General features: G+C 38.6%; 1 protein-coding gene across 2 annotated transcripts in view; it reads left to right on the top strand.

The window, feature by feature from the left end:
• The first annotated feature begins 473 nt into the window (after window positions 1-473).
• The window catches only part of phactr3a (phosphatase and actin regulator 3a), a 47,149-nt gene continuing 34,313 nt past the window's right edge, over window positions 474-13,309 (top strand). For both annotated transcript variants that reach the window (XM_084721422.1, XM_084721421.1), the window contains exon 1: window positions 474-767. In XM_084721422.1, coding sequence (XP_084577548.1) covers window positions 665-767 — 103 coding nt within the window. In that variant the 5' untranslated portion in view covers window positions 474-664. The remainder of the gene's footprint in view (window positions 768-13,309) is intronic.

Genomic DNA, 13,309 nt, shown 5'->3' with positions numbered 1-13,309 from the left:
GCAACGTAAAATAACTAAATACTACAATTTGATCGATGCAATTTAATTTATGCATATATATCTAAGAATACAGCAAATGTATCTTATATCATCAGTTGGCCGATGTCTAGTGTCTACTGGTGCATTCTAACTAATTAACCGATTGCAGACAATGTCATCAATTCTCAATTAAACCAGCCTATTAAAATGCTTGTTTGAGTTAATATGCCATTTAATAGCGTTACCTAGGCTTTTAAACCAATAATAAGGCATCTAGCCCCCAAAAGACGATGCAAAGGAGAGAACATGAAAAAAGAAACACCATAAAACACATAAATATTAATTTATAAGCTCCAGAGATGTATCGGTGTGTGCAGCGTTCTGGTTGTTGTGTTGAATATTTGGTCGTGTTGCTGGACAGGGACGGGCATCATCGGGGGCATATCACCCCTCCCACATCCACACATCATCGCGCACACACACAGCCCAGACACACACACACACACACACACACACAGAATTTCTGCTCAGCCATGGCTCCCTGATAGATGCTCAAAGCGGCTGTTGTCAGAGCGAATTAAATCTGCACTCGCTCGCTGCTTTTCCTCCTCCTGACCTTGCCTTGCCTTGCCTGCCTCTGGTTGGGTTTTCAATATTTTATTCAGGATTCCTGCGCTGTCTCCCCATGGCTACATCGGATGGACTAGACGGCTGTCTGCAGCGAGGCAGATCTCAAAGTGACCCGAACATACTCACCGAACCGGGCATCGATTTGGCTCACGGCACAGGTAAGAAAGACGCGTCATTGTCTGGATATTTATTTGCTATAAACGTGTTTATGTTGCGGGAGCTTGTACAGCGGTTGGTTTCCAAAAGGCATCCTTTGGTTTGCCGGTGGGATATCAGAACACCAAGGGGTAATTAGCGCATATGCCTCCATCCTTGGACATAAAATACACACTGTAAATTACACTGTAACGCCGAATCTTAGAGCTGCAAATTGAAAATTAATGTGCCATATCAGCGCCTATGAATGGCTGCATGCCCCTTCAGATTTGCGCGTTATAAAGACGCCTGTAGCCCAGCAGGCTGTTATGGTTGCAAGTAGTATTTAGGAATCAGCGTGTAGGCCGTTTAATATGATGTTAATGTGTGCACAATGTACAATATATATTGCTTTCTGCATGATTCAGCGCATATATTTATCAGAAAATCCGCATGCATGATGCCAGCCTGAGCGTATTTGTTGTCTTATCTAAGCCACCATTATAGCCTCGTTATTCAGCAGCCACATGGGCTTTATTTGGCGTTAGGTTTTTAATGCACATTCACATCTTTTTGTATTTAGCCTATATAGTTTCGGCCCTGGGTATTGACAGCTCTGTCACCCCCACCTCTCCTCCCTCTTCCCCCATACTGAACTGATCACTGTTGTGATCAATGACTGGGCAGTCCACGTGATGTAGCCTATAGGTGGAAATATCCCCAATTCAGCACAGCTATGCACTCACAAAGACATCGATCCACCAGTTCATGGATGCTGCAGGTGCGCTTTGCTTTCCAACATGAAGCCCTTGTTTATCTGTGTGGTCTGTTAGTCATCCCCCTCTGCATATGGAATAATGAATTGATCTTTCATTAATAAGAGGAGAACACCAGGGAGCAGTCATGTTCTGCACTGCTCTGATGAACTCCTGCAAATAGACCTCTTTGTGATGCTTCTTGCTCTTAGAAATTACCAATATAGGGGAAACTGGGGATGGTGACAACACTTTTTGCAGTTCTCTCAGTTATTCACAGACTATTTGGACTAGACCAACCAAATCTTTAAATATTGAACTTAAGACTGTCTGCTAATTACCCATACTATTTAAAGATGATTACATATGACATATCATCAAAGATACCATTCGAAAGGAAGAAGAAGATGCTACAACTGACCCCAACTGGGGTCCCTGGGGACACTTGCAAAACAACCAGGGGATGGTTGTAACATGTTAAAAATACATTAGATTTCACTAATCAACTTTTGCTTTTCATCTCAGTAAATATAATATTCTGAAGATATGCATCTATGTATACAATAAAAGCACAGTAATGTTTATTTATTTAGTAATATTTATCAAATAACAGTTTTGTTTGTTTATGCGTAGAGGGCTTACCTTGAGTCAAATGTGCAGATGCTGCTAATGCTATTCAATCTCTATATCTCAGTGTAAGACAAGATGCATGGAACAATTTGCAAAGAAACAAACCTTCACTAAACATGCATTTATCGTACAAATCTGCATCTGCACTTGTTGTTACGCTCCAGTGTGTGAACTATTTTTTATACAACTTTATTTACATCACCGTTACCTGTGTATGTTGAAAAAAGCAATACACGGACAGAGGAATTATGGTGAAATACTGTTGTGTGGTCTGCTTAGCTTTTGGATAGTTGCAACATATTGATGCAACTATGACACAATCCCCACTCCATCAGCCATGATAGAACACTATACACTAGCTAGACACATTGCCCTGGACACATGCTAAATATGCCACGTAGAAGTCAACAAAACGAAGATTCAAACTAAGAAAGTGTTGATTAATTCATCAAATATCAGAGAAGTGTGACAAAAATACACCTCATGAACTTAAAAATTGAACTTTCTGTTATACCTCCAAAACAAGTTTTGTTTTGTTTTGTTTTTTCAATAAATGCAGCAGAAGGTATTGAATGTGTCTTCTGACTTCCTGGTGGGGAGACAGAAGACACATAACTGAGCATGTGCAGTATGAGTGCCATCACTCTAGCGTGTTTCCGATTGGAGGCATAAGACTTGTTGCAACTGTCTCCAGTCTATCCTACCACCAGTGCAGAAGCATGGTTTGATTTTTATATAAGTGAGGCTATTTATGGTCATGTTGTGTGGGCTGGAAAGAGTCATTGCTTACTCCCACACATGCTGAGTTTTACGCACATGAAGAATGCTTGACTGAATGATTCAGAAAAAAAATAGTGTCATTCACCTTTCAACCGTTCACTAATGAGGCCTTGTGTTTTTCACTTCTCTGAGATCACACCTGTCTGCACTCATCAACTGCCCATGGCACATTTTTAATGGACCTGCGCTGAATTCAATCCTCCTATGGATGATTTCATTCACACATAGGTGGATGTGATAATGTCACACTGAGTCTTTGACACACCTGAATAAACAACGCAGCAGCTCAACAGATCAGCCGTGCTAGTGATGAGCACTAAAGCTAATAGAGGACACTGAATATCAGCCCCTAAAGCTGGAATATGCACAACCGCACCGCTGTCTCAGATGTGAATATACAACTAAAGACACAGTAAAACCAGTTGTCTGTGCAAGGACAATGTCAGTGTCTGGTGACCTAAAGTACACAAACATTACCCACCCCCTCTCTGTGTGGATCATCACTGCGCTAGCGTCTGGGACACCAGTCTTTGCCAAAGGATTACTTTGGCGGAGACTGCCTTTTTCCCCCAACACAGTGGCCCTTGCAGCTGCAGAGGCTGACACTGTATTCATCCACTCAACACTGGGGAGGAGAGTCAATAGAGACAGCGGCTAGAGTTGACCATCACACAGAATCAGAGCAATGTTTTCTCCTGAATGAAGGTTCAGTAATCACTCAGCAGGAGCCTCAGAGAAGGACAAGTCAGGACAGGACTCATTACAACTGTCCAACAATTCAGTCCTACTTTTTACTAAGTGTGAGGAATAACATTTCATTTGGGTTTGACAAAGGCTGGGTGATATGGCTGAAAAAAATAATGTTCCATTTAAGTCAACATCAATAATTATTGATAATGGTCTTGACCTATTTTTGAAAAACAATATGTTACAATTGCGCATCCAAAAATGAGTGCAGCTGTCCAAATGGGGAGTTGGAGCCATGGTATATTAAATAGATGGAAATCTTACTTATATATAGTCTATGGTAGAAGCAAGTTGTTTTCTCCAACCCCCTCCTTACCAGACTGAACAATAACAAACGATGAAGAGTCTTACACTGTAAGCTGATCAGCTGTTTATAACTGTCAATTGTCTGTCGATGTAAAGTTAAATCTGTTATCCTGAAAACAGAAGCCCACTGCTCTGAAAATACACACTGGTGTTTGAGTTCAGTGACTGCCTGCCTTATATTGCTTAATTTAATTATTATAAACATCAGACACTTACTCAGTCAACAAACGTTCAGCATGAATTTGAACTCTAACTGAGGTGAAACGGGCAAACAAAAGCACAAGTTATGGGCCAGAATCTAAATTTCAAAGGAGCATACCGTGGATGTAATGTTGTTGTCTGTGAAGCGAGTCTTTCAACTTAGCATGTTTCCATAATCTCTGATGGCAAGTTGTGGTCATTTTATGATTTATTAAAGTAAATATATTACAGATTTCTCCTTTACTTTTGAATTTACCTGCCTTACTTTGAATTTAACCACTTTATTAATCAAGGCACATGGGTAATAGAATTAACAGACATGTCTGACCTGTCAGTTTCTTCACCATCTGTACTCTTTTTCTCCCTCCATGTTGTTAGTGTTGTTGTGTCACATACTGATGGCACAACACACCTGTTAAATGATTGGCTAGTAACAAACGTTATTATCAGGGGATATGATAGGCCGTTTATGAACTAGGGCATATTCAGTATGTGCTTTCATACCAGTCTGCATTTTTAAGTGAAACTATTGAACATTTTATTAAACAATTTTCTTATTGCTATTTATGAAGCATCTATTTCCAGTACATATCACTATTGTTTTATTCCCCAGGCCTCAGGTTGACTATATCATCTCTTTAGTGTTTCCTCTAATTCTTTATTCTGAGTGCTTGTCTTGTTCAGTTTCCAAACGGAGACATCTTCTTTGAGCTGCTGATTTACAACTATATTTCTGAGTTATTTAGGTGCGTAAGTCCAGTAACAGGAGCAGCAGTATGAAAACTTGTTCAGCGAGTTTGTTCAAACAACGACCCTTTAGATTCTTCTGCTAATAAAATGTCACTTTCACTCAAACTTCCACTTAGTCATTGCAGAGTGTCGACCAAGGTAATGGTGTGGAGAGGACACCTTGAAGCTTTGCGGACAGGGAGCGTGTCCAAGCAGGGCTGTCCCTGTGGCTTTGTTCCATAAAGTAATTCCTCTGTCCTATAGAAAGATGTACACAGCAAGAACAGCACCGGTGAGGAAGATTTAAAAATGAAGTTTGGAAAGAATTATGTTGGATACATATCGGGAGAGAGCAGAATAGGAATTTCAGTACTAATTCTGTTTAAATACACAACTACAGCTGCAATGATTATTTTCATTACCGATTAATGTGTCGATTATTTTCAAGATTAAGACTCTTACTTTTGTGAAATAAATGACAAAGAAAAGCAGCAAATTGTCACAATTAAGAAGCTTGAACCAGCAAAAGTTTGACATTTCTACTTGAAAAGTGAAACCAGTGAACCAGTAATTGATTAAATTGGTAACTGGTTATGCAAAGCCATAAAAAAGTAAAAAAAAAAAAAAAAATGCACTTCACCATTTCACAGAGGCAAAGTGTTCAAATTGCTTGTTTTGTCTGACCAACAGTCCAAAATGTTAAAATATTTAATTTGGAAATGATATAAAACAGAGAAAAGCAGCATCCTTCTTGAGAAGCAGGGACAAATATTTGACATTTTTGCTTGCTAAATAATGAAATGAAGAAATTAATGGTCAGAGTTATTACAAATTGACTTGTTTATCAATTGTTTGATTAATCAGCTAATCTTTTCAGCATCTCGTAGGTCCAAATGATCAACTATTGCAGCTTTCTCAAAAAAAAAAAAAAAATTCTAATATTTAATGGAGAAAATCACTTTTAGGACAGGCAAATGTACGAACGTAGTCCATAGAGATCACAGGAATATGTTATCTTGCTTAAGGCGACTTCAACATGGTGGATCTTCGCTTACATGGTGGCTTAAACCCGAGAACAGTCAGACCCAATTTGTTCAGTTATACGACAGTGTCTCTTACCAGCAGTGTCCACTGATCAGTACTTTTTTAGGTCTCATCCTCCTCTGCTTGTCTCACTGATACCTGGATAATCCTCTCAGATCTGACATCAGAAGAATCTCTGAGGATTGCAGGTATAAAGTCGAGCCCCCCTAATGAATGAGGAGATGTATCAAACCCTGTGAAAGTTGATATTGAGCCGTGACAATGACTCACCCCAAACCAGAGCGATGTCTGGAACATAATACCTCCCTTGCTCAGGCCTTGATGAGTAAATATGGGAAATTCTGAGTCAGCAGGTCTTATATAATGTGCTCCCCATTTAACAAGGATTTGTTTAAAATGAAGAGGTAGTAATGTACACAAAATGATATTACTGGCACAAGATTTCCTTAAATAATGAATGAAAAACAAGCTGGTTTAAGATTTGAAGGGGTTGCTATAGCATGAAACTTAAATAAGGATGTGATTCTACTAGGGCTGTCAAAGTTAACGCGTTAATAACGTGTTAACCCAAATTCCTTTTAACGCCATTAATTTTTTTGACATGCGATTAACGCAAGTTCTGTTATATTGGCCCGACCTGTAGTTTGAATCAGAAACGAGCTTCTCTGTCACCCAACAATGTGAAGGCTCGTCTGTTTAGGCAACTGGCTCAAGGCAAAGAAACAGAATATGAGGAGGGAGATGAGCGAGTGCTGATCGAGCTGCAGCTCCACCTGAAACCAGGGAAAGTGAAAATAAGTCTGACCCACAACAGAGAGAGAGGGTGAATGTAGACAGATGTGCCGACTTGATATACAGACATTTTCTGATCATGAATCATAATGTTACTGTACACTTCTGAGGTGTGTGTTCTTTTTACTCCAAGTCCGATTTGTGTACTTTTAAATACTTAATTACTGTATGCCGATTGATCACAACAGTGAGGGAGGAGAGACGAGCTGCAGAGAGGAGGGAGGGGGAGCGTGTGTATGAAGTGCCAACCAATATAAAAACTTTATTGATCATGAATCCTGATGTTACTGTACAGTTTTGTGGTTTAAACTCTACAGATTAAAGTATCTGTCTCTGTAAAATCCAAACTGGCAGATGCTTGTCTCCCCCACAAAATGTCATGATGAAAAGTCAAGACAGTCTCTCCTCTTCATCTCCTCTCCTGTGTGTCAGTGTGCAAGTTTGCTGTCTGCTGTGGTCTAAAACATCCTCACAGATGTAAATTGTCAGAGTGACACTGATATAAATGATCCTGCTGCCTTAATACAAAAACATGGATATCGTGCACCGTTTCATCATTACATAGACTGAGCTGAATAAAGGTGAGGATTTTTCTCCTCAGGGGACAATATTTTATTAAAGAAATAAACTATTATTAACAATAATAATGCTTAAAAAAAATGAACAGATACATAAAAATAGTGACTTTTTCCTGAAATACTGCTGGTTCTGTGGTGTTGGAATTTTAAATGTGAAGTCTGCAGTGAACCATAGAAGCCACAATTGACTTTTCTGTTGAAGCTTTTAGTGCGTTTTGGCCTTAATGTTAAATTGAGCAGGTCAGTATTCTCATCTGTGCCTGATGGGCCAATGGGTTTGTCATGTTATTATTTGAGCACATTTTTTTTTATGCCAAAAGCAGTGCCTTTGAGGTTTTCTGGACAATATGTGTCATTGTTTTTGGTTAATGTATTTGATTTTTGTCTGTGCAAGTCAAACCATGTTGCTGCTGAGTTGCATTTTCATGACCGCTTGTATTGCGCCGGAAGATATCTATCTATCTATCTATCTATCTATCTATCTATCTATCTATCTATCTATCTATCTATCTATCTATCTATCTATCTATCTATCTATCTATCTATCTATCCATCCATCCATCCATCCATCCATCCATCCATCCATCCATCCATCCATCCATCCATCCATCCAGCTTCAGTTTTTCTGAATGATTTTCACCCTCACAGTCTAGAGACAGGGTGTGAACTTGTTATAATCACATGTGTATAAAACAACAGTGAGTGCAACAGTGACTGAGAAGTGAGAAGTTTTTCAGTCTAAAAAAGTGGAAAGAAGTGAGAATCAAACACCAGAAGAGCTATTACAGTTCAAACCTGTAAATATCTTAGTATAACATCATGCTGTCTTTTATCAGGCATTACTAAGCAGAAATACACCTCAACAAAACCGAGTGAGCCAAGAAATCCAAAGTATTTGCCAAAATTTTTTTTATTAGTGTTCAAGGTGAGATTCTGAATTAAAAGTGATCTTCCAAATAAAGTAAAGCTTAAGTGTCTGTTTGGATGACATTTCTTATTTAATTACCTTGGACAGAACACATTTCTTGTCAAAGTAAGCATAAATCTCTACAGATTGAGATTGAGTTGTCTTAAAATTGGATGGTTGTTGCAAAACAAATCAATCAAAATTAATTGGCAGCTATTTTGATAATTAATAAATTGAGTAATTTTTTCAGCAAAAATGCCAGAGATTCACTGGTTCCAGCTAGTGATTGAACGATGCATGATATTTAATGGACAATGCCAATGCTGATATCCAGAGAGTAAATATAATGGCCATAACAAAGAAAAGTCATGTATAATCCCATTATTCCATGGACATTACAATTTAATATGCTCTGTTATTTTAGCCAGTAACACTGACGACACTGCCTGCAGATATGTCTGCAGACAGTTTTTGTTCATCTGTGATGTGAGCGTAGGCATTAGACGACACCGATTATCTCAAAATACCAGATAATCTAAAGATTAACCAGCTCACCAATCAGTCTATCACTCTTCCATCTTCTTAAATGTCAGATTTTCCTGTTTTTATGCTTTATATCACTGAAAACATATGAAAACTTTGGATTCTGAGAAATTGTGAATTGTGAACATTTATCACTATTTTGGGACACTTTGAGGACAAAAAAAAATAATGTTTTGGGAATATAATGGCCAGATTAATTGGCCATGAAAACAATAATTGGTTGTAGCCCTATTACTCACAGTGAATTTTTGGGCCTCATATCAGTGCTCACTGACTATGATTAACAAGTAAACTTACATCTCCTGTACTTGTGTTCTTTTGTTTTTGAGTTGCTTTTTTTTTTTTTTAGCTCTCATCAATATCAACACATCGCATCAAACCATGCACACAAAGAGAATCAGGATGAGCTGTACCTACATTTGGTCTTCAGAAGAACCACCTGCACCTACATCAAGCCCAGCCTAATTAAGCTGTTACTTCCGATTGTCAGTGGCGGAGCTGTGATTCACGGCAGAGTCACGACTCATTCGTCGTGGTCAGCCTTAAGGGACTGTGAGTCAGTCAAGGCCACCTGTTAGTAGTAGCCACTGGAGAGCTATTCATTTCTCTCCTGCATGATGCACAGAGGTCCCCACAGAGGCCAAGGAGAAACACTCAGCCATCTAGAGGCTGACAAAATATCTGCTCTCACCATCATGAAATGTTTATTGTAGTTTATTATTAATTGATGCAGTTGCGAGTGTGGGAAGCAAAATCTTCCAAAAGAAACTGTTGTATATTTTAAAGCCTACATTTTAAGACAGTGATACATATCAGTCAGTGTATGACTACAGCACTGACTCATTCAGACATTTTATAGTTTACTGTACTTGGTAAGAGTGGGTGATATGAATAGAAATGTTATCTTATACTTTTAGAGATTGATGACAAATTAAAGGAAAATTCTGAATAATTATGAGTCAAAAGACATGACGCAGATACTTTTATAAAGGGCAGGATGAGTACACACAGCAACAATAAGCATGGCTGAAAGTGAAAAGATAATTTCCAAAGAGAAAGCAACTTAATTTGTGTGCAAATAGTTTGTTTCCAAAAGATTAAATGCACAATAAACGACAGTAGTATGTAAGAGGTGAAGGAAGGCTGTAACAAAGACAGGGAGCGATACTACAAACTAATTTCACCACCTCAAGCAGAAGCATCCGTATTTTGTCATATCATATCAATATTTTTATTGCAGAATATCCTCAAACATTGTAATATTATTTTACAACCATATCACCCACCGCTTGTCACGACACTCAGAAAAATCAAGTCGGTGTTTTGTGACCCCTACCACCTGTCTGTCTTTGTTTAGGAATTACTTTATAACACGTGAAAGCTATCAAACGTACATTATATCACTGGTACAGGTGGTGTATTATAAAGAAAAACATCTCCCAGTTTAAACTATAGCCCCTACTTCATGCTTGCTGAGTAGTTTATTAAGTTTGCTATTTTATGTTACAAAACGCAAATATTACTTTGTTTTTTAGCTTTTGTATTATTCAGAACTGAACAATAACAGAACTGTCATTTTTCTGCTGGTTTTTACAGTGGAAACCTGCCAGGGTCAAATTGTTCACTATAAGTGGATGATATATATATAACCTTTGAGGAAAAAAACATTTTTCACTGAAAGAAAATCACTGTCTTTTTTCTCAAGGATCAAGGAGCAGACAGGTTATAGTGAGACAAAGTTTCATGCGAGTAAAGTAAAAAAAAAAATTAAGAAAGCCTAGTTTTCCATATGGTATGAATAGTTGATTATAAGTGAATTGTCCAAACAGCATTTGTCTAGGATTAATTCTGTCCCAAGATTTTTGATCCCTATAAGTGGTTGATCGCTGTAACCAGATTCACTAGAAGCAGGTTCCACTGTAGTTTTAACCCATAGTAAGTAAGTACTATGTAAGTATGTAAGTACTCCAGTAAGTAAGCTGGTTAGTAAGTTACATTTCTTGGGGTCTGAGCCTCTTGACCTGTATTTTGTGTATTTTTGGGTGTATCTTTGCCCTCATGTTGAATGTCTTTAAGGGCCTGACATCGCTAAGATCTGCTTGCTCACTCAATTTGCACACTGCTCGCCACAAAATGTTGTCCCATTTTATTCCTCAGAACCATATGACAACATCCAGAGATTGTCTTGTGACCGCTTTAGAGGTCTCGGCCCCCATGTTTGAACTACTGTGCTGGATAGCGTTCTCTACACATGAAAGAATATCTGTTGGAGGAATGGTGTTTGTCCCTCCTGCTGGATTCTTGGAGAATCTATGCCAAAAAGAATCGAAGCTGTTCTTACTTTTTTAGTTGGTTTTATCTTAATTTTGTCATCTGATTATTGATGTTGTTTGGCTTCTGGAATTTCAATTACAACATTGTTTAAAACAGTGAAAATAACAAGTTGTGAAGGTGTTTGTTTGGCTAATAGAGTGTATTAAATATTTGATAGTCTTGGCACTTCATCATATTTATAGAGAATAAATAAATTCAGTATTGTCATAAGGCAGTCCGGCTCAATGATTTGCAACACTGCCCACAATGGCCTAATTCCACCATAGAATAGGTTAGTAAAATTAGCAATGCATCTACTGTATGACAAATCTCTTTGTCATTGTCACATGGATAGGGATGCAACAAATTTAGATTTTTTATTTATCTACATCTGTTATTTTTTCAATCAATTGTTCAGTCTGTAAAATGTCAAAAAATGTGAAAAGTACCTTAGTCACCAATCATCCAATCACAAAAGTGTCTTCAAATGTCCAATCAGTCAGTCCAAAACCAAAGGACGTTCAAATTACAATGATAAGAAGCAGCAAACCCTTACATCTGAGAGGCTGGAATCAGAACATATGTGACATTTTTTCTTTGTGTCAGTCGTAATCATTCCTTTCTCCTCTCTGTCTGTAACATCACTGTATTGTCACATTGTGGATGCTTATCCACTGAGCAGTGAATGGGGGATAAACTGCATCTGGACGCTTTGCTGAGCTCTGCTCTCTGTGGACGCCTTCACTGTCTTTCGGCCGCCCGTGAAAATGGAGCACAAAAATGACGCCAACAACACAAAACCCTACATCATGCCTGCTCCCTGAGGATCTGGGAGCAGATTAGGCATTTGACAGCATTTGAGCCATGTGTTGCTGCGGCTGTTGTTTGCGTGCGTACACCTGCGTGTCTGCGTGATTTCTGGCGTGTGCATCCATGTGTGCATTGATCTGCAGGAGAACTGGCAGGTCTGTGCAGACTCGTGCAATAAAAAAAAAAAAAAAAAAAGAATCACAGCCGGAATATGCTAGAATGAGACAGTCAGGCAGTCATACAGACAGCCCTTGGAGAACAGAGAATGAAGACCAGAGCAACCCTGAACACCTGTCAGACACCCCAGCATAAAAGCAGAATGTAATGGAGCTATTTAGCCTTTAAAGGCTGGGGTTAAACTGAGTTCAGGAAGTTGCATGCTCTATGCTGTGAAGGGTGAAGAGCTGAGAGAGGAAAGTCCTTTGGGCACGGAGTCTGTAGAACAGTGGAGACATTTTTTGGAGGAAAGGAGAAGAAGAAAAGGATCTGGAGACTGAATTAGTAAAGCAGAGATGAGATGGAAGAGAGAGAGAGAGAGAGAGAGAGGGAGAGAGAGCGAGAGAGAGAGAGAGAGAGAGAGAGAGAGAGAGAGATGAGGAGGCGGTCGGCTTCATTGAAAGAAAGCCAAAAAGTTGTCCTTATTGCTAACTGGCCACGGTGAGATGATGGATGGTCTATAGGAGACCATTAACAAAGAGGCATTGGCTGTGTGGGTCTGATTTAGGAAGCCTGTGCACGAGCTCCAGAGTACCAGACCAGTTTTTCCATGGATCCTATATAGAGCCTAAAGTGATGTAATTAAAGCATGAATACTGAATTCCTCTTTTTTACCTGATCTGTATAATTTTTCCTCAGGGTTTTTCCTCATTTACCTTTCTTGCTAATTGGCTGTAGGACCACAATTGACGTTTCTACTCTATACAGTATTTTTTAGATTGATTTCTGTCTTCGAGGCAGACATTCATGCCAATAAACACATGAGAATCAACTTGCAGAGACTACAAATTTTTGTTAATGATAAATGTCTTAAACAGTTCAGCTTTTTTTTTTTCCTTTTTTTAAAAAGCTTGTTGGATTAAAACTGGAGTTGACTGTTTGTATTTGTCATCACTGAGCAAAAGTTCCATAATAACATTTAAGCATGATGTAATTTAAGTGGTCTGCAAGAACACTAGACTTCTGCTCCTCCTCTTCATCTGTTTTCAGATTGTAGACAATCTAACCCATGACAGTAGACTTTGGCCAGTCAGAGGGTGGTAAGAGAGCTGATTGTTCAGTCTCATTGCCAAAACATAATTATTTGATGACCTGGGACTAAATAATCTATCTTTCTCTAGAATTGCTAACTGCATGTTTAACTTTCTGTTTATTGACTCTTTGATTTAATGAACAAATCATTTTAGCACTAGTGTCTAAAGTCGAAATTATGA

This window comes from Lutjanus erythropterus, chromosome 6 (assembly GCF_056507025.1).
Source record: "Lutjanus erythropterus isolate fLutEry1 chromosome 6, fLutEry1.hap2, whole genome shotgun sequence".
NCBI classification, from domain to species: domain Eukaryota; kingdom Metazoa; phylum Chordata; class Actinopteri; order Lutjaniformes; family Lutjanidae; genus Lutjanus; species Lutjanus erythropterus.
This window is presented reverse-complemented; position numbering and strand designations above follow the sequence as displayed.